The sequence below is a fragment of the Protomyctophum bolini genome (genome assembly GCF_963924005.1).
Source record: "Protomyctophum bolini genome assembly, chromosome: 5".
In the NCBI taxonomy this organism is placed as follows: domain Eukaryota; kingdom Metazoa; phylum Chordata; class Actinopteri; order Myctophiformes; family Myctophidae; genus Protomyctophum; species Protomyctophum bolini.
Window position 1 is genome coordinate 43005215 of NC_137866.1, and position 25654 is coordinate 43030868.

Sequence of the window (25654 nt, forward strand, 5' to 3'; positions counted from 1 at the left end):
TATATGGCCAGTACAGAATTCATTCCATAATGTTGATCTCCAAAGCGCCAGCGCTCGCTCAGCAGTCTGATGTCACGCAGGCGGATGCGTGCACGCGACCTCGGTTGCTTCTCGCCCTCAGGCGTCTTACTGGTAATAAGAGTGCACGTTGAGTGCTATGCTATGTGTGTGTAGAAGTCAAAGCTATTTTTGAATTAGAGTACATTTTTAAAGGGACTGCACAGATAGTGAGTACTCTGTAGCAATGCGACAGATTGACATATTCAATCATTAGCTTCTTTGGATGGAAAGCATCCACTAATTAGCATCCACCAGCAGAGCTGAGCTAGCTCCACAGCATGGTCTTGGCTGGATCTATGTGAGTTAACCTTGGCTGGCTATGCTATTTAACCTTGCTTAAACTTTACTCTGGCCTTGACTAGACCAGACTACTATGCATAATGCATTGGCAAATCTCTGTATGGCTTTGTGTGTTGGGTATCTCAGTGCTGATGGCTACCAGTAAATGCTGAATGGCCTTAGCTGATTCTGCTGTGGGTGTTTGTAGCTCCGATAATGGCTGACCTCTGTTTTGTGTGCTATTGGAACATAACATAACAAGTGACACTGTGACAGAGGCAGATTTAAGAAAGAAGAACCGATTGTGGCATTCACGGTTACCCATTAGACCTGGAACACCTATACGTTGTTACACCTTTCATATTCCCCCAATTTTATCGAAAGGGTTCAGATTGGGTCTTAGCCATCTAGTGCCATGGTTGTCATCAAACACCTGCTGACTGAAGGTCTTCCTTCTGACAACTGGGGGGGGGGTCGTAACCCCAGCTAAACCATCTCCCACTGAGCCAGTACTGTCAAACATGACAGACACGACACTGCACTTCTGTTCCCTATAAAGAAATCTAAAAACACAGCTAGGATTGATGTCAGATGATGCAGACCATGACACATTTTTGCATTGGATACACATACACTTTCAGGTAATATAATGCCTATGTGCTCAGTCCGTTAATAGAAAAACAGCATGTTTTGTGATTGCCTCCTAGCTTTTTTCCACCAGCCAAGACATTGTGAGAGTGGACCTACTAATATACAGTGTAAGATGTGGCATCACAACAGTCACTAAAACCACGAGAACACAGATTCTTGTTGAACGACTAAACAAGAAGATTATGGATAAGGGGTTTAACGGTGACGAAAATGGAGCCCTTTGTGTTCTATTTAACAATACACAAAATGTGAAACACATGACAACAATAGTTGACATACAGCGTTGTAGTTACTACAATAAAAAAGGAGGCCTTGCTCTGTATAGCTTCTTTCAGAATAAATTAGCAATAAAAATACTGTACCAATCCCCCCACACCATTAGTTTCATGTTTTGAACATGCATAGGTGCAAGTTACTTCTGGAAAATAAATGAAGTGTACAAAGCACAGACAGATGACAGATAAGACACAGACTGACAGAATATTGAGACAGATACGGGAATGCACTGTTGCAGTTCCTTTCACACGCACGCACGCACACACACACACACACACACAAACAATAACAAAACACACACAGAGGCCTGTCATAACTCTACCAATTAGGGTGTGTGGTGGTTCAGACAGTGACTTTTCTGCAGTAGTATAACTAAGCCCAGACACTGCCACTTGCAGCAGACAGCAAAGTCACAGCAAACACCTAAAGATCTGAAAGCTATGGAAATAGCTGGGCCCACCACAGCTTGAGAGCCCTAAACAAACGGAGAGAGGTGTTCCAAATAAACAAGCAGAGAGAGATGTTCCTTTAACACTATATGGTGAGGCTGTACAGTAGGGGTGTAACAATATGTGACCAGATTTATGACTGAGAGCCTGCCATCGCGTAAATTCCAGCTTTTCACCAGAATGAGTTAATAGCACAGGCAGACTCTTCACATACTAGAGCATATCTGAAATGTAAATATGAAACAAATGCTTAAACATGTAGCTAGGTGGTAATGTTAGAGGCCACAGAAGTGAACCTTTCAAGCCTGTTTTCTCAAGTCGCTGTTTTCTGCAAGACATTATACTCTATAAGCCATATCTCCTAAACTGGTGGGTCAAACTGAACAACCAATATGTCAATTTGAAGCTATGGTTCCCTGCTTTCATATGCCATGAAAAAAATGAAAATTAAAAAAAATCCAATGGCAGTCCCTCAGTCAAATTTGGTCACATACCGGTATATGGTGAGGCTGTACACTGGCAATCAGAGATACAGAGGTACTGGCCAACAGGTCACAACCTGAGATGGTTATAGCTTTCAACAGATAAGAGCTTTGACGAGAGGCAGATGAAGAGGAGGCTGCGATCTGCTGTCAGATCTAAAATTTGTATGCCTGTTAGATGTTATATAACCATAATAAACCAGATGTCACAGTGCTTCTTTGTAAAATACAGTATAGACAAGCGCTCACAAAGGTAGCCACGCCACGTGTTTAGTATTTATTTTTCTTTAGCTTTGAGCCAGGAAAGCATTTGCATTAAAAGCTTTCTTCCACACTCTTTTAAGTTGCAACTTTGATCTGCTGTGATTTCTAAATGCTGTGTCCCTTCAAAACAGATGACTGGATTGATATCGAATGCTTTGTTCTCGAGGTATCAATTTAAAGAACATGTTTAGCTCATTGGCTTGTTTTCAAGGAAGCCATTAGATACTATACTTATTTAGACAGCAGTGGTCTGTCTGTCTGTCTGTCTGTCTGTCTGTCTGTCTGTCTGTCTGACTGTCTGTCTTTCTCTCTCTCTCTCATTAGGGGATTGATTGACTATGAGGAAGGTTATGACTTCTTTAGCCACTCCTGCAGGCTTTGACATGGACAATATGAAGAAACCCTCAGACCCCTCCCCCAATCACCATGAGACACAATCGGGATGAGGTCGGGACTAGAGAGAGAGAAGGGGAGAAAAAGAGAGGGGGCAGGAGGCAGTGGGGCAAATATGCTACTACTGCACTTTTGTCAGTCATTTACCCCCCCCTCCTCCATATGTGCATGATGTCCAGCTTCTATACCCCTCTCCCCCTTCATGCAGGGTTCCCTCCCTTCTTGTGCTCATTTCAGATCCAATTCAAGATCCAGCACTCTGCAGCCAGGGTGAGAAATGCAGACTAGAGAGAATATATGAGCAAGAAAAAGAGTGAGAGGAGAAAGAGAGGAGGGAGAGAAGCAAAGTGGCTTTAAATGGACTGCCTCAGCAGAACTCTGTAATGGGATGTGAGCCCTGCTGTCTAGAAACAGGAAGTCAGGCGACCAATGGGAGTATGGGACAGCGTCCAGGGCTGTTGAGGACTCTGATTGGACACTATAACCAAGCAAGATAAATCTTTGTTGCAAAGTGGTGTGAGCAGAGGTTGACGGAATCATCTATCCTGACCGCACACTGTGGCCTCGGCTTGATCGAACGCTGCCCGCCTCAATCTGTATCACGTTGCCTCCATCGGTCTAGTCTTACCAACATCCTGTGGTTTAGTGTGAGCACAGCTGGAGGTGCGGTTTGGAGCGTACTGTATGTGGGCTATACTACAGTGCCCCCTTCAGCCTAGTGGGACCAACACCTCAGAGGTCTCTTCAGTTAAACACATGTGTACAGATGGGGGAGGGGGGGATATTTGTGTTTGATGCTGCCAGGGTGGGAGCCCGGCAACATGTTTCTTCTCCCTGCCAAGTTAAGTGTGCCCATGTCAAAGACTGGCAAGCTGGAGGGTTGCCGGACCATGCCTTGACACACGCGCGCGCACACACACACACACACACACACACACACACACACACACACACACACCACACACACACACACAGTCTGACTGCAGGACTGAATGTGTGTCAGAATCTTTCTCAGGATGTTCTGGCTGCTACTAAACCAGCTGAGGGATTTGGTTTGGCAAGCTCCACCTCAGCTTGTACGTGTCCAGCTGTCATCTTGACAAATTAACCTAGGAAGAGTGAGGGGTTGTGTGTGTGTGTGTGTGTGTGTGTGTGTGTGTGTGTGTGTGTGTGCACTCTATTTGGTGAGCATGTTGACATAGGGAAGAACAAAATGCAGTAGGCTACAGATTGCCGCTGTTCACTTTGCTTACAGTGCATCAACCCCGCCCCCATCTTTTCTTGACAGGATCAGAACATGCAGAACCTGGATCAGACCCAGCTTCACAGTTCCGGTGTCCACTAATCTCTTTCAAGTCTGAGGGGAGGTTATGTGGGAAAAGGTTATTGACAACCTGGACATGCACCAACATCCCCACTGTGCACAGCAAGTGACATTGAAGGCTGAACCAGCCTCAAACTCAAAGAGTAGCGTTCTATAATGAAACGCTTTGCATATGGATTCAACCACTCAATGCGCCACTGACCGCTATCCCATGTGTGCTGTTCTAACCAGACCCAGGGAAGGGAGTAATACAGTACACACACCAACTGTGCTTTTATGAGCAATGTGGGACATTTAAACTGTTAGGAGCAAATGCTCTTTTCTCCTGAAAATGATGCGAAAATAGTGTAGTGAAAATAATTACAGGCTGGGAACGCTCATGATGAGCAAGCAGCAATAAAAGAGCCCAAAGTTACAATACATATAACACCTGCAACTTTTAATCTGTTTATCGTTGGGGCGGTTTCATCTCAAGATGGCTTAAAGCATTCTGTTGCTCAATGAGGAATTGCATTATGTGCATAGACTGTGATGTGTACTTGAACAGCATCTCAAGTCTGTTTCCATTTGTGTACATATGCGTGTGCATGCGTGTGTGTGTGTGTGTGCACCTGTTGACAGTATATGGGTGGGGGTAACCAGCATGCAAAAATGCTGTCACCCCAAGAGAGTGTGCATTAGTCATGAAGAGATTCTGACAGAGGTCTTTCATTATGAATGACAAACTAAATAGGATCAGATTATTCTGCTACAGGCCTCAATTTATATTTTCCTTAAGGAAAGAAAGAGGCAAAGATTGCAAAATGGAAAAATACAGGCACAATAACTGAGATAGGAATTTTACATCAGATGTGCATCCAGACTCCAGAGGTGAGATTCAATTCTAGCTCATGCCCAAGGGCTTTTTCACAAGCAATTACTTTCCTTCCATTTCCACTAAATGTTGTTTCTTATAATGCAATCACTATGGAAGAGACACACATTTCAAACTCTCTACCTGATGCCGTCTGCCTGTCGGTCTGTCTTTTTGACTTTCGAATTCTTTCTGTGCTGATCTGCCTGCCTGCATGCATGTCTGCATCTCTGACAATCTTTCCGTCTACCTGTTTTGCCAACATCATCTGTCAAGTGTCCTTCCCTTCCGTTAGAAGGACTTCATCTCCCAATACCGGGAAACAATTAATTCTCTCCCTCTTCAACACTGGTCCCAATCTCCCTCCCAGGGTCCCTTGCCATTCAGCAACAACAAGGGTGTGTTGGCCAATTTCACGGCACATTATTGTTTAATGTCTTTGAGGATTTCCGTTTCTCCTTCATCCTTCTGATCCACAGGGTCTCCCCGACCACCCTCCAGGGAAGCTCTTGTTTATCTCTCTCTCTTAAAGTCTGTCCCATCTCCTATTAAAGAGACACAGCCTGGGACTGCTGCCCTTGACCCAGACGTAACTCTTGTGTCTTTTGGTAAGATAATAACGTTTTATTGAATGCTGATCCAAACCCAAGGAGACCTACCAAGGAGTGTCATAATACTGATGATACTCTTGTGACTTGTACTTTGCTGCTACTGTGTATTGTCTTTTGTGTATTGTCTGTCTGTTTTAAAAAGCGTTGATGTACTACTAATGCACTTTTGCCCAAGACAAATTTCCCCTCGTGGGACAATAAAGTATATCTCATCTCATCTCATCTCATAAGAATGCAGGGGAATAAATTCATATATGTGAACCATTGTGTGTATAGAATACAATATAGAGGAAGCACTGTGCTTTGTGCTGTACTTTGAAAGACAAACAATCTATGCCTCATTTCTTATTTTGTTTGTATTGCACTGTACGTTACCATTATTGAAAATGTAATATAACAGCTGGTTCTACTTTCAAAGAACAGAGGAGCAAACACAAAACATTTACTGTTGACCATTATCTAAACTAGCCCGTTGGGAATGTTACCCATTGGGAACGCTCTCGTTATGCAATACCCGTTTTAATTACCAGAGTACTTAGTGAAGTACCAATTACCAGATTACTTAGTGAACTACCAATTACCAGAGTACTTAGTGAACTACCAATTACCAGAGTATAAGTTATTCGCCTATTAAGGCTGCTTAGAAGCACAATTTTGACAGAATAAAAGGCGTATTCAAAGACATATTTGACGTGTAATTTAATGATGTTGTGAAAAATGATGCAAGTGGTGCTGGAGAGAGCATTTGTAAAGTATTCCATATGGTTTCCTCGTGGCAGAGGTTTGGATTGGATTGTGGATCGCGTCCTTAAACACTTCCAAACATTGTTGTTTTTTCCCCTCGTGGGCTTCTCCCTCTCTATTCAAAAAAACAAGATGGAGGCCCGTACTTGGCTAAGCTCAGTCCTCTCTTTGTTCAGGATAAAACAGAAACGGCAAACAAACAAAATCCCCAAACAATACATAAACAAAGGCAATGGTGCGGCACACGCACGGCAGGCTCTGTTTACTCCCTGTGTAGCAGACGCTATTTCTGTGTGTGTGTGTGTGTGTGTGTGTGTGTGTGTGTGTGTGCGCGTGCGTCTATGCACAGTATTGTATTGTATTGTATACAAAGTCAAGGCATACAAACATGTGTAACTGCATGACAATCATTAGATGTATGAGTAAGCGTACATACGATTATACCTGCATACTCATCTGCATGCACAGGTGCAGTATGGACTTGCTGTCGGGAGGAAACCTCATAACTCCATTTTTTGAGGTTTTTGATTTTTTTGTTCTCATAAATCGATGCTACTGAACGCCCTTTACGTCTGCGTGTTGTTATGAACATATTGCACCAATGGAAAGTATCAAAAAGCGCTTCTGAAATAACCTCTTAACTCCATTTGATCCTCAAACTGTCAGTAGGAACACTGCTCTGTGGGGGCACTGACAGCTCAGCCTCAGAGCTGCGCGGAAGATAAACAAAAACAATGACAGTTTGTGTGTGTGTGTGTGTGTGTGTGTGTGTGTGTGTGTGTGTGTGTGTTTGTTAGTTAATCAAACTTGGAGATCCACTGTCAGTGGAGTTAAGAGGTTTTTCTGTCATTGATTGTATTCGGGTAAAGTGGTGATAATATAATGGCATATGCAAGTATCTGATAATATACAAAGTCACAATACCAACTTTGATGAGGCAGTATTGCTTTGTTTAAAAAATATTAGGTTTTCTTCAATTTCTGAAAAATTTAAAATGAAAAAATTTGGAGTTAAGAGGTTTCCTCCCGACAGCAGACATATAATACTCATCTGCAATTTCTGCATGCACAGCACAGGTGCAGTACAGACTTGCATAACTCATACAGTACATACATGCATGGTTGTGAGAGCACATGTACATTTATAAGTGTTTCTGTGTGCATGCAACATCTACCGCAATAACCTGTATTCGGTTGCTGTCCGGAAGAAACCACCTAACTCCAATAAATCAATGCTATTGAACACCCTTTACGTCTGTGTGTTGATTAAAACAACACTGAACCAATGGAAATAATTAAAAAGTGCTTTGGCAAAAACCTCCCAACTCCACTTGAGCTGGATGATTTTTCACTTCCTGAAATTCTTTTTGGAGTTAGATGGTTTGTTCCAGACAGAAGAGATATACTGTACGTTAACATGCACAGTAAATTGTCGCTACGTGAGATACATTCAATGTGCCTTGACTGTGTGTGCATCTACTGCAGTACAGTACCTGCTTGCGTGTGCATGTTGTAGTGTGAAAGGGGCAGACCAGAGCGATGCTATGCTGCTGTTGGCAGAGTTGACGCTGGCAGATGCCAGAAGGCTTCATTCCGTTCAGGAGACGAGGCCATGAAAACCACTTCTCTATAGGAAAGTCTACTGTACCAGACAGGCAGACACTAATACTGCCCTTCCTCTAACACTCCATCTTTACCTCCCCCCTCCTACTGTATTTATACAGTTGAGATTTCTTACCTACCCCCTCCCCTAGGCCTTTCTTTGTCCCAATCAAATTATTCAAATGCAATAGTCTCAAACTCAACTGGCGTGCACAGTTGGTTGCTCTCTGTTCTGTTGTTCTTTTGGACTTTCTCTGTGTCTCTCATGTCCCTGTGTTGTTGTTGTTGTAGTTGTGTTTGTCAGCGGAGCGGAGCAGTCATTAATCACTGGTAAGCGTACACACAGAGAGAACAGACACATCGGGAAGTGCCGGTGGGGGAGGTTTTTCTGGAAACTGCTTTTTTGAACTCCAGAGGGATTCTGTTCAAAAGAATGGAGGTGCTGTAGCATGCATAAGACACACACACACACACACACACACGCACACGCACACACACACACACACACACACACACGCACACACACACAGTCCGGCTGCATACAGGAAGTGAACGTCACTGCGCAAAATGGGCCTAGGATCGCTGAAGAGGGAAAGGCCAAGCCAAAAAGAAAAAAGAAGAAAAAAGAATCAGCAATCCGATTTGATATCAATAATAAAGCTTATCTGACGGAACGTTCCGCCAATAGCGGTTGCCGGTTGGATTCTAATTGGCGGAACGTTCCGTCATGAGCAGTTAATTTGTTAATGTGCTGTACATAAAACAATAAGTGAAGGGAAGGACTATTACTGTCGGCTATTACCGTCAATAAAATGCACTGTATTTATTGAGAGATACAGGGATCATACGTTATTGGAAGATCATCACACTCCGTGTTACAGGAGTGGGAGCCCTGGACATTTGCATATAGTCAAAATAGATCTACTCAACAGTCAACGCAATCGTTCCATGACAAGCTCGACACCAAGCACCCGGATACTGGACTTCTTGTTGGGCTGTCGTTGAGCGGTGAAGCACTATACTTCCAAAGCACTGACTCTCGACATAGGTTCCCCTCGGGGCTGTGTGCTGAACCCTATCCTCTACTCCCTGTAAACAGTTCCTGAGAAGGTGGTTCAGATGATAGAGACAAGCTACAGCCAGATTCGAGCCAAGGTTGCAAACCCATAACGGCATCGGTGACACCAAAGACTTTGAGATCCTATAGTGGGTGTCCTACAGGGTGACATTCTGGCCCCCTTCCTGTTCATCATAGCGATGGACCATGCCCTGCAAATCGCAAGCAAAGGCAGAAAAGAAGCGCTGGGGTTCAATCAGAGGAAGTCATGGCGAGTACACCCCATCATGATTACTGACCTCGACTACGCAGATGACAACGCCCTGGTCTCAGATACAGCAGAGAAAGGAAGGGAACTACAACTGGCAGTAGACATGGAGTGCAGGAAGATTGGCCTCAAGCTCAATGTCAAGAAAACATAAGTACTGACAGTTAACATGCGACTGCGGACAGGACAGTCGAGGACTTCAAATATCTCTGTGCCGGGAGCCCTGGACTGCTTCAACGGAACAAGACCTGAAGGCCCAGAGATAGAGAATCAGAGAGTCAGTACTGCTGTATGGGGTTGAGACATGGAACCTCACAGCACAACAGGAAAGGGCCCTGAAATGGATATGGAAAATGCTACGAATGTGAATATAGGTCTGTATTTACCAGAGCAAAAATAAATAAACGGATGCTTCTCTTCTGCTGTGAATCAATTGAAGGTTTTAAAAAAAAGCATCAATGCATCTCACATGCTATTGACGGCTGTTTGGCACCAAAAAGAGGAAGACTAGACAGAGCACCTGATTTGTTCTGAAGAATTACTCTCTGTACGGTGCTCTACTTTCCTTTTCCATCTTTTGGATGGAGCCAGTGGAGCCAGAGCCAGTTCTCTCCGGAACTGGCTCTCATTCCTGTTCCGCCTTCCATCAGCTTTTGGTCTCCAGGACGTTGAAGTGCTGCTCCACTCATCCCCATCTGCTGTTGAGGCCGGTATCACTCCATGCACTCGTATTACAGTCTGGAGTGTATAGGCAGTCCAACACCAGGCCTTATACTGCACAGTAAATCTATAGCACATCACAACTACAGGAAGCTACATACAGAGGCTACTACTGGCAATACTTTTTGTTGCAGATTGTAGTTTAAAAAAAAAAATGTCATTATACATCATCATACATCATTTGACCTAATTTCTCCTTTCATTGTCAAAGGCAAATATTGAGTCGTGTGGGGACAAAAGCTGTATATATGGGAGGGGCTAGCGCCCTTCAAAGAAAACACAGGTCCAATGCAATGTGTGAAACATTTCGGGAATGTCGTGATTAGCAGTCAAATTGTTAAGAAGTCATCTTTTAGCCCAAATCAAGAGTTCAAAACTTTCCACTTTCAACTCTTTTGTTCGATAATGTTTAACTTGTTTCACTGTTGTTACACAAAGAAAAATAAACATATTAAACAGAAAAGTTGACTAGCACCTCCCCAGTCATTTCAGCCAAGGATTGGAACGAAAGTGCTTCTTCTCTTACACTGTTGAAAACCCCAAAGTGAAAAAAATAAAAAATCTGAAGGCTAGATCCTACAGATAAAGAGACGCGTGAGGAAGGAGGGAGCGTGGAATGAACCATCAGTCTCTCAGAGTGATGTTCTTTGATGAATTATCGCACACACCGTGAGCTAGAATTTCAAGGTTCTGTGAAACAAACAAAGCTTTCTGTTGTGACAGAATCTCTGAATTTTAAGCACTGCAGAGCGTCAGCACTGCGACCAGGCATTCCCACAAACGTTCATTCATATTCATGCATGTTTTTCAGGAAGATTTTTACAATGTGAACTTCTAACCCACTTCCCTTTTTTATATTTATATTTTATGCGTCATGAAACTAGAAGTTGTTGTGGAGGTGCAATACTAAATGAGAACAGCTGGATTATGTAAGTACAGACGCACGTGCACGCACGCATGCATGCATGCGCACACGCACACACACTATAGAAATGATGGTGGTGTGTGAGCAGACTGAGCACAGTACAACATTGAGGGGTATGCAATCCTAGAAAGTGTCATAAGCCCATTCGTCACATGGTCATGGTGAAAACAGGGCTGTACAGATCTGTGATTTATGAAGCCTTTTAACCGTTATGAAGCCTTTTTACAAGACCTCGAAGGAGATGAACTCTCTGGTTTGATTCTGGCCAAAGAACAGCAGAATTTAATTGCTCTTATCAGAGCGCTGCCTTTTACCAAGTAAAGATTGTGACAAATTGCATTGCTTGAAAAATATATATAAAAGAGCCATAAACATATCATTGAACTTTGGGTCCACATTCTATTTGGTCCGACAAGGGAACAATTGCATGCATAAAGGAGCAGAAATAATCTGTCATTTTACTGCATGAAACCAGTGGATCCAACACCGTCCGTGGGAGAGATTAGACTCACAAGGGCTGCTTAGCCGACCGCTCTGTTTCTCTCTCTCTCTCTCTCTCTCTCTCTCTCTCTCTCTCTCTCTCTCTAAGAATGCAGAAGCTTCTTGTCCAATCAATACCGTTCTAATTCTGGAAGACGTCTGCAGTTAATCACATCAGAACATAACATAATTACTTGCACGGTTTGTCCTAGTAATGACCAATGGCAACCTGCATCCTATATGCTCGTGCGCTCAACAAACCCAGAGCTGTAAATGAAGCATGTGTCAGCAAATGAATTCTGTCACTTACGCTGACGAGCATCTGCGGGAACGGTCCTCGAGAGTTTTCCGGCACGTTGACTGGTGGAATCACCCAGTCCCTCTTCTGCCTGCGCAGGCCCTTGGAGCCACTCAGGACGGGCCTCGGGAACAGGATGACCGTAGCAGGGGATCCAAAAGTCTCTTTCTTGTCTTTGCTCTCAGCAACTTTTCCCTCTTCTTCAGTGACCTGCACAACAGCACAAAAGCAAATGAGTTTGCATTATATAAATAGCATAGCAGAGAGACAGAAAACTGGGGGCAGAAAGGTATAATTAAGGGAGATTTTATTCCAATGTGAATATATATTTTTATTTCCGCTGGGTATATATTTTTATCCAGCACTTGGCTCTTTGGTTTTGGATGTGCTCACACACTGACATGATGATGGTGATGGTGGTGGTGATGACATACAGAAAATAAATATATGCACACATAAATATGAAAAGGGGTCTGAAAAGTCACAGAGACCTTGTCATTTCACAGCTGGCTGTAAAAAGCCTGTTAACAGTGTATATGACTGAGCTGCAATTTACAGTTCCATTAACCAGACTGATCAAGCTGAACAACCCGCGCACACACACACACACACACACACACACACACACACACACACACACACACACACACACACACACACACACACACACACACACACACACACACACACACACACACACACACAAACCTGTCTCTGTGAATGTGAATGATGCTCAGTCCCTTTAAATGTCCTCGTGTGAACCCACAGAGGTTGTCTATCAGTGTCCCAATAATCAATCAGAATCATGAATTCATTACGAGATCCCATCATAGCCTCATAATCGTATACATCCTGATTCCAAATCAGCCTGTGTTAAGTGAGTTCCCTATGATGTGAATAATTATGATGCAGGAAAAAGAAAGAAGGAAACAATAACATAATCTACAGAAATCTGAACCACTGAATATAAAAATGAAAAATGACATGCAGACACGCTAGCTCTCTTCATGACATGTAGATTGACATATTTATATCAAGGTTATATTGTAGGCCTCAAGTCTCAAGGCTGCTCTGTAACCATCTGCTGGGTGTCCCAGGGGCTGTGGAGGATGTGTGCTGGATATCTAACTGATCCAAAGGTTACATCTGAATTGACATGCTGTGACGATACTCCTCAGAGACTAAGTTTACCAACATATCTCAGGGTTACCAAAGCATGATGCGACTAACAGTACATAGCTCTGGCTGTACATCCGTCGTAGCCCTGCTCCCTGTACTGCATCTGCAACACACACTCTCTCTCTCCACTTCCACAGTGTTATTGTTGCCATCGCTCTCCCCTCCCGGTTGGCGGGTCCTGACAGCTTGTCTCCATAACAGCTATGCATCAAGTGCTGGGATGTGTTCGCTGAATGGAGACTGCAGCACTGAGCTTTATGTCCAACACACACTTCCCCCAACAGGTTCCACCAAATCACCTCTCAGCATTAACGAGACATTTATTTAGATTTTATTATCAGTCCTGTACTAGGGGGAATTCAGTTTTCAGATTCACCCAGCTGACGGTGGCTCTGTGTGTGTGTGTGTGTGTGTGTGTGTGTGCGTGCGTGCGTGCGTGCGTGCGTGTGTGTGTGTGTGTGCGCATGTGTGTGTTGGAGGGGGATCATCAAGGCCTCATGGTGGTGCTGTAAGAGGTTGCTTCACATTTTGGCCTGCTGTATAACTCTTGAACTGTAGGTCAAACTATCAAAAGTGTCCACTTGATTCCTTGGATCGTAATGCAACTCCCAACACAGACCCCGTCCATTTGTAGCCATTTCGGGTTTTCTTCACTTTTTCTTCACACTTTCACGATACTAGGTTCATGAAACGATTTCTTCACCGTGTTTTCTTTCACAATTTTCTTTCTTTCACGAATTGTGAAAGAAAATCGTGAATCGTGATTTTCTTTCACGATTTCACAATTTTCTTTCTTTCGAATCGTACGGTGACTGAGTTGAGTGAATCGTTACATGCCATAGCCTATTAGCCTTAAGAGATATCATTTCATAGCCGGCCTGGCGGAGAACCACGCTCAGAGGAGCTCACTCTATTTTTCAGTATCTGCCCTGGGCTTCTAACTGCTGTTCTGCCTTCGGCAACTGAATTTGCCCCACAGCATCTCTCTATCCACAGATATACAAATAAACGTTCCTCTACATACATTTTACTATACGTTCTCCTGGAGCATTCAATCCTGCAGTGCAGCATCAACTGCAGCTGATACTCTGGCTATATGCCAGGATGTTGTGAAGAGGATGACTGACATTGTCCAAAATGGCCTGAAGCTTATTCCATGTAAAGTCTCTCCACAACAGTCCCCAGTGAGTCCAGCCTCCTTTCAAGCGCTGAGCCAGCCTTCTTCACCAGCTTGTCCAGCTGTTTATCATTCATGTCAGTCATAGCTGCCTCGCCAGCAGACATAGAAGAGGACACTTGCCCTGCCTATGTGCAGCATTTTACTGCACATGTCAAAGGACCTACTCGAAAGGAAAAACAACGGCTCTGCCCCTTTCTCTAGAAGGCACCTGTCTTCCCAAACAGGTTTCACCGGTTCAATTGACGATATTCAGACATCTTGCCAGCAAGGTGCTAACTAGGTGCAACTTCCCATTGACAGCTCATTCATCCAGACAGAAAAGTCCTATCTAATTGTATTAAACAACGTAAAACTCACCAACATTGCAGCTGTAGAAAGCTTGAATTATCCTCTTTCAATCTGTAAAGCTTTTGTTTCATAAAAATCCACCGTATGTTATGAGCTATACTTCCTTCAAGAAATTCTGTGCAGGATATTTTGTTGAGTGTCAGAGTTTGGGAGTGATCATTGGATCACTCAACAGCCCTGCGTACCACCTGTTTTGAATTTGCACATAATGCAGGAGGCAGCAGGAGGTTGCTTTACTAAAAATGAGTGCTTCCAAACTCCAATATTTAGGAAAAAGAATCGGCTGAATTTCTTGACAGGAAGTAGCTCATAACTATAACTAAAAACATTGCATGGATGCATCTGGGACGTATCCTCAGTGATGTATCCCAAGGTCTTCGGGGTTTCGGGTCTCTCGAACATCATACCCCTCACTCAGGTGACCCAGCCGGGGTGATCAAGTCCCGACTTACGTCCCAGTAGCTACCGTACCCTCAATCAGTCCCATTATAAAAACCAGGGCCACACAATCCGTTGCTCCGGAACAACTCTGCCAGGACTGGGAGAACCAGATTCTGGCACGTGGAAGGACTAGGCTCTGTGGGTTCACTCATGTCCGGGCCCCTCCTACATCTCACCAGGTCCACTCCTGCTCTCCCCAGGCCCAGGACCTGTGCGTTGCACCAGACTCCAGCACCAGGCGTGGATTATAATGTGGTGGATTATAATGGCCCTCCTAAAGGCCTCATCAAGGGTTTTTGGGGCTTCCTCCTCATGGAGGACACATCTGGGGCGCTAACCCATATAGCTCACCCGGGTCTTCAGTGGATTTTTATGAAACAAACAGCTTTTCATACAGCTGCAATGTTGCTGAGTTTGACGTTGTTTAATACAATCAGATAAGATCAATGGGAAGTTGCACCTAGTTAGCACCTTGCTGGCAAGATGGCCGTGGTCTGAATATTGTCAATTGGGGTTCAGGTTCATCTTAAAAACAAAAGTCAGAACCAATGAAGACCTCTAGTCTGCACCCACTCAAATGTTGACTGTTTGAAGAGGGTCTTGGACCTGTGGAAAACCATCACCATTTCCTTTGTCTTGGAGGTGTTCAAATAACTCCATCAGCTGCAGGCCATCGCCACACCTCAGACCAGCAAATTTGACCCACTGCAGGGAGTTTGTTAAATTGAGGAGGGAGGGTAGTGGTCATGGTGTACTGTAAATAATCAGGCTGGGTCACATTAATATTACTGTAAGCTGTTGTTACACAAAGGAGAGAAAGGGAGATGCAAGACTGCAGTGTAGAAAAAATAAAACAATTGCACTTTACTTACTTTGTCTAGAAGAGATAACCAAACTGTTATCAGTTTGATTCAGGACTGCACTCTCTCCCAATATGCATGTACGATTGACGTGACGTGTGCAACTGTGCATGTACTGTATGTGTGCGTGCTTGTGTGTGCGTAAAACTACAGTATAAGAAAAGCCCAGGTTGGTGGATTCAGGGGAATATGAGTGAAGGCTTGAATCACCATATATTTACATATAATTTAAATAAGTCAATGTTTTTGATACCACTTCCAATATTTCATTTTACCGTAGCCCTATCCAACATATGTTTCTCTGTAATAATGCATGGCTGTAACATGCAAGGTCAAAAATAATAACAAAGAGAAAAGCAAAAGAGTCAGAAGAGGACGGCTGTTGGAGGACAAAGTCCAGAGGTGCTGTGCATTGCCTGCTTTGATCCACACGGTGCAGAATGAAATGTGCTTGTCTTTTGTCTATCTGTGTGTGTTATATGTCCTCTCAGCGCATGGGCTGTACCTAACAGTACACAAACACTTACTTTAAAAGCAGAATCTCTTCATGGCCTTCAGAGAGAAAGGCTTTTAAGGCTATATTTAAAGGAAATGTGCCTGCAGAGAAAATCTAGCATACGGTGCCAGAATGTGTGCGTGCGTGCGTGTGTGTGTGTGTGTGTACTGTGCATGCAACGTTTCAGACATCAGGTACAGTAGCTCCAATACATCTAACAATGAACGGGACCAGACTCACTTAAACCTAATGAGAGCGAGAGATAAAATGTAGACTTATCTTGAATGCAGTAATATCATAAGGCATAAAAGTTACGCAGAAGATGTTAACATGCTAACTAGGCATGTATCATTTCACTCAACCCGTGATACGATTCGATACTAGGATCACAACACGGTTTTATCCTCCTGTGTCGTACAGTAGCAAATGGCAAAACAATCAATTATCTTACAAAGATCCTGTGTTTTCTTTCTCCTCTACCGTTTGCGTCACGATTCAAATTGCGATTTAATGTGTTTACATGTCTGACCCATGCTAAGGTGTGATCATGTGGCGGCCCCAGTGAGTGTTATTAGATTGAGACACCATTGGTGTTCTCTGACCTGTTAAAAACAGCAGTACCTCTCGCTAGTGGACCACAGCTATGAACAGAACATGGCTCTTTCCGTGGGACGGAGAGTCTCGTATATACATCCAGGAACTCCCCCCAGCAGCTGCACCAGCCCCGTGCCCGCTGCTGACCAGCCAACCAAGCACACATGTTGCCATGCTTCATTGCCATTTGACGGGTCCACTCAAACGTGAGCACGAAGTAGTCCATATGGTCCGCGTTCAGGAGAAACAACCGTTCGCTGGAACGCTCAGCTGAGCGCAACGCGCGAACAGCCTGCGCGTGCTGGCGTGGCCACAGAACGCCCTATGCAAATGTGTTCCGTCAGTTGGAGCAGGATGATGAGACAGATGTTGAGCGGAGTCTGGATAAATGAATTGTGTTCTTTGCGTTTTCTACAGAGAAGAGGGGCTACTTGGGCTTGTCTGCAGGGGGTCTGCTGCCCCACTTCTTACAGGTGGTGCGAGGTTGGAGGGCACCGAGGTGGAGTGACTGTTTTTTTGTATGAACGGGTGGAGTTGGGGGGGAAGCAGAATATGGCTGTCAGAAGCAGATGTGACGATCCCCACCCCACAATCACTCCTTCACACACTCCACTCACATGCTCCACACACTTTCATCTGCACATGCGAATAGGTATTATTGGGTTCCCTGAGGGCAGAGAGTGAGAGAGAGAGAGAGAGAGAGAGAGAGAGAGAGAGAGAGAGAGAGAGAGAGAGAGAGAGAGAGAGAGAGAGAGAGAGAGAGAGAGAGAGAGAAGAGAGCCTACTGCCTGAGGGAGGGTTATGTCTGGGCTTTTCTCCAACCATGGTGCTATGGATGGTCCTATACAGGAATTCTGATCAAAGCCAACCACTCTCACTCACAAATCACAATGGATCTCCTTATGGGTTTATATTTCTTTAACTTTCAGTTCAGTTAACACTCAGGATTGTACAGTTTTACTGAAGTTGAGTTCCAGGGTCAGACATTAAAATGTGAAACGCCTTCATCTGGACTTCACGGCCAAAGTGGTGACGGCCAACCAGATTCGTCTGGAACCAGGCTATAACCAACCAGGGCCCAGTATTCCATAGACTCCTGTATAGAGCGTCGCAGTCCCTCCCCCTTTCAGAACGACGAGTGGCCCAGGAAATTAAATGCAATGCATTTCTCCCATAGGATTCTCTTTAAGTATTTATTTAAAGACGGTTACGCCGCGGACAAAGCCAACTCGGATCATGACAAATAATGACAATGAACACAATATTTTGGGCCGATCAAATCATTAGAAAGAAGAAAATAAAGGCAGGAGACAACACTATTTGTTTTGTTTTTCTTCTTATAAATTATTTGATCGGCCCAAAACATTGTGTTAATTGTCATGATTTGTCACGATCCGAGTTGGCTTTGTCCGCGGCGTAACCGTCTTTAAATAAATACTTAAAGACAATCCTATGGGAAAAATGTCATTTCCTGGGACACTCGTCGTTCTGAAAGGGGGAGGGACTGCGACGCTCTATAGGCGGCGATATTTAGCTGTGTTTTTCTCTGAATTGAGGCTCAGATTGAGTTGATTGAGCAAAATGAAAGAAATCTTTTCTACGGCCAGCAGTGAGGGACATTCATTTTACTGAATCGCGAGTGGCAGTCAAAGAGGTTAAAATCTGGAAAGTTTGAGAGCTACTGATTTAGTAGGCATTGGCAGAATTGGCCTCAGTTGTAAAGGGTTAAAGTATTATATGATTGTTGTTATGTTGTAGTTGTAGATATGGATATGTTACAGTATGTGTAAGACAAAGTGTGCCCCTGGCCCTACCACAAATCAAAGTTAACACACGCACACGCACGCACACGCACACACACACACACACACACACACACACACACACACACACACACACACACACACACACACACACACACACACACACACACACCCCACCCACCCACACACCCCACACTAAACAGGAGTCAGTGAGTGTGAAATAGATGCGGCCCACAGCTCTGGTGCCATATCAGCCTCAGCCAGCTGGCTCTAGTCCCGGTTCTTTCCCTCCCTGTCACAGACTCCCCAAACCCCTCAACGCTTTGATATCAGCCAGGACCTGGCAACCCAGACATCTGGAAGTTATGATTCAACAGAGCACGCAACACAAAACGCCAATTCCATAATGAAACATCAAATTGTGTTTCAGCATCCTGATTCTCTCTCTCTCTCTCTCTCTCTCTCTCTCTCTCTCTCTCTCTCTGTGATGAAGTGCATGCTGTCACCCTCGCCCCTCTATCAGTGTGTTTGGTTTGTCTCCTCAGCACCTGTTCCACTTCTCACTCAGTCTGTCCTCAGAGCTGACACAATGATCCTCCATCATTTTACCTCATCACCTCAGATGCAGTAACAGCACCACCTACTGACCCTGTTCTTAAAAACAAAAACAAAAAAAGATTGCTCTTACCATACTCTACTGAGGTCACAGGTAACACTGGTAAACACTGGCAAATCATGAGCATTCATTTATAACATGCACTCTGAGTGTGCAAATTGAACCAGAAATGGTCGAAGGCTCAGTTTGGTCTAATTTGTGGATAGATTAACAACACTGATGCTTTTATTTGGGTAGCCTGGAGCATTCGATTTTGGTGGTCGATATTTTCATTAATATCTTCTATGAATGTCAAAAATGATATTAGTAGCAATACACTAAAAGAAAAACGGAGAGAAAAGCACACTTTGATCCTTCCACCAAACGCATGCTTGGACTCTGTTTCTCTGCCACTCCAAAATTGGCTGGTGTACAAGCTAATAAACTTTACTCACCATGCTAACTACTTTGTATTGACCATCTGTTCTGGGTTTCCTCTCTCTTTACTGCCCATGGACACTGCCCATGGACACTGCACATCAATTTTACAGAAAATTGACAACAAAAAAATGACAAATTTGACAAATTTGACAAATAAAAATAAATTTGACAGACACATTTGACAAATAAAAACACCTCCACTGTTTCAGTATACTGTCAGACTGTACAGTAGGTGTTAAAAGTAGACTTTCAATTGGTTAAGTCGTCTGAAGACACACCAGCGTATTCACACAGGAGAAAAACCTTTCAACTGTAAAGAGTGTGACAGGAGTTTCAATCAGTCAAGTCATCTGCAGAGACACCAGAGTATCCACACTAGAGAAAAGCCTTTCCATTGTAAACATTGTGACAAGAGTTTCTATCGGTTAGGTACTCTGAAGATTCACAATCGTATCCATACTGGAGAAACACCTTTCCACTGTAAACAGTGTGTCAAGCATTTTAGAGTGTTATGTCATCTCAAGACACACCAACGTAGCCACACCGGAGAAAAACCTTTCCATTGTAAGCAATGTGACAAGAGTTTTACTTTGTTAAATGACCAAAAGATTCACCAGCGTATCCACACTAGAGAAAGACCATTCCACTGTAAACAGTGTGACAAGAGTTTTGTGTGTCGAAAAACCTCAATAGACACCAGCGTGTTTGCAAGTCGACACTGACAGTCTGTCAGTAAAGGTCAAAGTAGTATCAATGACGTCATCACATTGACACGTGGGGGGAGACATGATCAGAAATAACTACATTTTTGGATAAAGGAAGAGAGGCCAGGTTGAGATGTTTTGGACATGGTGCAGGAAAGCAGTATAAATGGAACGACTTGTATCATTCCTGACATGGGCCCAAATAGCCCGGCATCCTTAGTTGCTCTAATATGCAAATGAAGCGACATAGCACAACCAGATACTAATAAAGCATTGCAGGACATTATATCGGCCTATACTTTTCTTGCATCAATGTCTATGTCATCAACAGTATTTGCCAGCTGCTATGTACATCATGTACACAATGTTTGGATGGATGCAATTAGCTGAAAATACCTAAAATTATACTTACTTATGCTTACAACACCGTTTCCGTCTCCTTACTCTGTGTCTCAAGACTGGGTGTGCAAATTCAAATGTAAAATTTGACTCATTCTCAGGATAGAACATATCAGTTCAATTATATTTCACGTGGGAGACCCGAGTTTGAATCCCGGGCGTCACATTGGTGCCGTGACCCGGATCGGGTTTCCCCGTGGGAGGAGGTCAAAAGGGGGGTGAGTGTAGCAGTGGCTCAGAGCCTCTGAGGGATATCCCTTTGGTCTAGTCAAGTGGTTAAGATGGTGGACTTTCACGTGGGAGACCCAAGTTTGAATCCCGGGTGTTACATTACATTACATATCAGTCAATATAGTTGACATCAGATCTTTACTTCTGAATCTCTCTAGAGCGAGAAAGACACATCATCAGCACTATGTACTGTACTGGATCTTCTCAGACTTTCCACCGCACACTAGACGGGGAAAGATGTTACAAATATATTCTAACATCACGGGTAAACTGATTACGATGCCTAAAATGTGTACTGTATGTCTCCCTTTAACCAAAGTAATATTAGCCAAGCAAAGTTTTTGAGACTCAAAATTTCCATTTTATGTTTTGCTGCTCTGCTCTGATCAACAGTTTTTCAATAGAAGCTCCTCATATACATCCATCCGTCCATTAATAAATAAATTCATTCATTCATGCATTCATCCATCCATCCATCCATCCATCCATACACACACACACACACACACACACACACACACACACACACACACACACACACACACACACACACACCCACTCACCGACCCACCGACCCATACCATGGGTCGGTCCATCGTCCCCATCACTACTGTCACTCAGACTAAATTATTTACTGTATACTAGGCTACAATAGAATCACAGACTGAGATTACTTTGAAAAGCCAAGAAAAAACCGTGTGCTACGTGAAGTCAGAAGTGAGAACAATTGATCCAGACGTTTTCAGAGACGTGAGCTCCTGCTGTTCTGTCTGAAACACCATACAGTGGATTAGAGCAGCGAGCTGCACTCTGTGATCACCTGACCTTAAATACAAGTCTGTCTCAAACTGCATAGAACTTGACAGAATGTTCTCCCCAACTTAAGTCTGGCTAGTGTTTTTTATTCACCAACTTGTAGAGGTGAACAATATCGACGCCCACGGACATTAGTTAATTGCAAACCGGCGTTCAGTTGACTGTTCAGCAAGAACATGAGCTCGTTCAACCAACATTCTTACATTCGTTACAAATGGGGTTTTTCGCTGCTTTGTTTGGGAAGAAGTGACTCATATGCATGAGCCATGAAATAATAAAATAACCACCGATTAAAGCAAAATGCTTATGATCCTTGTGTGTATGTGTATTCTCTCTCTCTCTCTCTGAACTAATTATTAGTTGTTGCAATCAGACCACTCCTACATATATGAGGCTCTGGGGTGATAACCGCCATTTGGAGGTGTGTTGTGTATGCATGTGTGTGGCGACGTGTACACATGTGTGTGTGAACTTTGCCCACCTCATTGCCATTCTGTTGGGGTAACGGAGGGTCAATCAGGGCCAGCTGCACCACGGTCTCCCACACGTGTGCGTGTGGGCTGCTGGCGGTCAGCTTGAACTGGACAGGTTCGTCCAGGCTGTCGGCGTCTAGCTGAGTAAAGATAGATCCGTCCGTACGCACGCTGAAGCTGGGATCACTGCTCTTGAACACCACTCCATTGTTCCCCATGCAGTCATCAAACTTCACTGCAGAGAGAGAGAGAGAGAGAGAGAGAGATGTTCAAATATATTATAATATGAAGACAAAGAACCATGAATACATTGAAAAAGCGTCTATACAGGGCACGATACCAAATGCGCACACAATAGGATCAAGAAACCAATAGGATCCACCGGCTGGTTGCGCAGGCAAATTTGAATCCGCCCCTCTGGACCAGAAATCACACACTGGCTGAGGCAGGCTAGCTGCCGGGTGGACCCTGGACCTTTCTCTGTCTGGTCAAGGTCATAATGTTATAGTTTTTATTAACTTATGGGTCGATAAAAAGAAAAAATACTAATATTTGCTACACACGCCACCAAATCTCACTTTTCTGAAAAGTTGTCAGCCGCAGCCCTGCAGATATAAATCCCATTAATTTCTCCATAGACATAGTCAGAAAATCATTATATTAAGAGTCTCAAGCCTGGAATGAAGCCAACCAGGTCCCTGGTGAATCATGAGCCTAAAACATGTGGTTTAATATGAACCTCCGTGACTACACCATACACCCACAACTCACTGCAACCATGGTCAATATGAACCATGACAATGAACATTGACAATTTCCGGAAACACGTTGCACGTTGTGAGCTTGTAGATCTGCTATTTTTGACAAGAAAATGTAAATCAGGCATTACGATGCTATGCCCACTGTAATACATTTTAGTCGACTAAATCAATTGTAGATTTAGTCGACTAAAATCTTATATTTAGTCAACTAAAACTATAAACTAAAAATATGTCAACATTACAGACTATGACTGAAACGAAATAAATTTGCTGTCAACGTTAATACTGCATATAACTCCCCAGGCACTGCAAACAACTCCCCAGACACAAAATATCCTTTAAAGAAGTTACATGTAATGTACTCCAAATACGAGTACGATAAAGTAAAAAAAAAAAAAACACAGATGGTGAAGCCAAGAGAGAAAACACAGCAATGTTCATTTTTATGGTATTGTCAAAGGCTTCTTCGCTTTTCAGTGTTCTCACATGGTCCGTGAAGAGTTGAATCATGGCTAAGCTTAGCTCATGTTCTACCTAGACCTCCCTCACCCCTTACGTTCGCTCTAACCTGACCTCCCAACCCATCACTGAGCCAGCCTCGTCTCTCGGGGGTTTAGGAATGTCTAGACTGCAACCTTGGGCCGAGGGCTGTAACTCAACACGGCCTTGCAGCCGCTCCTCACCCCGTGGGCCCTCAAGCGAGACTTCCACTATAGCGAAGCAGCACGTCCTGCTCCTTGTTCTATCGCCATGAGGCTGTCGGTGCTCACTACACTGTATCTGTGAGCACAGCCATGGCACTCAGATCAGAACATGAGGCCTCCTCAACAACGCTCTTGGAGCATGGTTTACAGAGGGAGCCTGTGTGCTGGCATTGGAATCAAGCCAACCAGGTCCCTGGTGAATCATGAGCCTAAAACATTTCATATAATATGAACCTCCGTGACTACACAATACACCCACAACTCACTGCAACCATGGTTAATAATATATGAACCATGACAAAACATTGACAATTTCCGGAAACACGTTGCAGATTGTGAGCTTGTAGATCTGCTATTTTTGGTGGATTAAAGTAGAAAAAGCGACATCTTTGATCACACTTAAATGAATGTTAAATGTTTATTTTCTTTCTTAAAACAACAAGAAACTTGGTTCCAGACACTTCCGTTGCCATCGTTATTTCTCAAATGATTTCCCTGTTCCTCTGAGTGTGTGCGCGTGTCTATTTATGAATGTGTGCCCAGTGCCACATATACAGCATATGCATGGTGGGATGTGATCACTGGAAAAATTATTCAGTTATTAGCGTGACTAATAACATAATGCTCTCTGAGCAGTGACTATAGCTGAATGAACAAAAACATAGTGCTGATTGCCTACAGTCTATAGGCTACTGCCCTGAGTGACAGGATGAGTGTCCAATCAGACACTCACAGGCTCTTGTTGAATCAATTATGGAAGGTGATTAATGAAACCCCAATTTCATATTTGTCTCCCGCACGCACACATGCACGCTAACACACACAGAATAATATCTATCTATAAATGCACCAAATCTCTGTCTGTGTGTGTACTGTTGTAATCCGCGTAACTCGAGAACCGTTCGCCCCACCACCAGCTTCAAATTCTTCACACACTCGTTCCACACCACCACAGGGTGTGCAGTGCCCGGTGTCGAGACAGTCGGACCCACGATTGTCCCACAGGGCCAAGCTCCATACCTGCAGCTATGGCCTGTTCTGACATCATTCTGACATCTGCATAGACTCCATATTTGGGCTTGCCTGACAAAGAACTTATGGGCATAAAAGGGACACAGACATAATATCTGGATGGGGCATGCATTTCAACTTGCATCGTTCCGAGTAGGATGCGGTGCTCCAATGGGCACCGCTGTAGAGGCTCCAATGGGCACCGCTCTAGTAATAATAACGCTGATGAATGTTATTAACATGTCAGTAGATATAGGTCATACTGACTGTAAGTGACTACAGTAGACCTATAACTTCATTTCTTTCACCCTAAAAAACATTATTTATATTACAACATCACAAAGTTTGTTCTAGTTTTGTTCACGCACGCACGCACACACTGACTCACTGACTCACACACACACACACACACACACACACACACACACACACACACACACACACACACACACACACACACACACACACACACACACACACACACACACACACACACACACACACACACACACACACACACACACACACACACACACACACACACACACACACACACACACACACACACACACACACACACGGACACGGACAGCCTTGCAAAAAGCACCACTTTCACATGGTAGGATCAATACCAGAGTGAAGTGGGTCCAGACTCTGCATTGATCTGACCAACACCACAGACTGCCTGTGGTGTGAAACATACCTGTTCCCCCAGGGCAGTATGTGCCTTTCTCTTCTCTATCAGTATTGAAAACAAAAGGGTGGTTACAATGGGCTGCCCACATGGATGAGACTGCATGGGGTGGATGAGGTTGCATAAGGAATGAGCCACTCACATGGAGGAGGTTGCATAAGGTGCTTCTATTGCTCTTGCTTTTCTTTCTTACTTCCCTGTTCACCATGTCTCTTAAATACTCTCTATA

General features: G+C 43.9%; 1 protein-coding gene across 1 annotated transcript in view; it reads right to left on the minus strand.

Moving 5' to 3' along the window:
- Positions 1-25654, minus strand: part of LOC308315136 (cadherin-4-like) — a gene marked incomplete at its 5' end in the record, with an annotated part of 80089 nt that overhangs the window by 38049 nt on the left and 16386 nt on the right. The window contains 2 exons of the mRNA XM_080762975.1: positions 11748-11945; positions 22264-22490. Of these exons, the coding sequence (XP_080619101.1) occupies positions 11748-11945; positions 22264-22490 (425 nt within the window). The remainder of the gene's footprint in view (positions 1-11747; positions 11946-22263; positions 22491-25654) is intronic.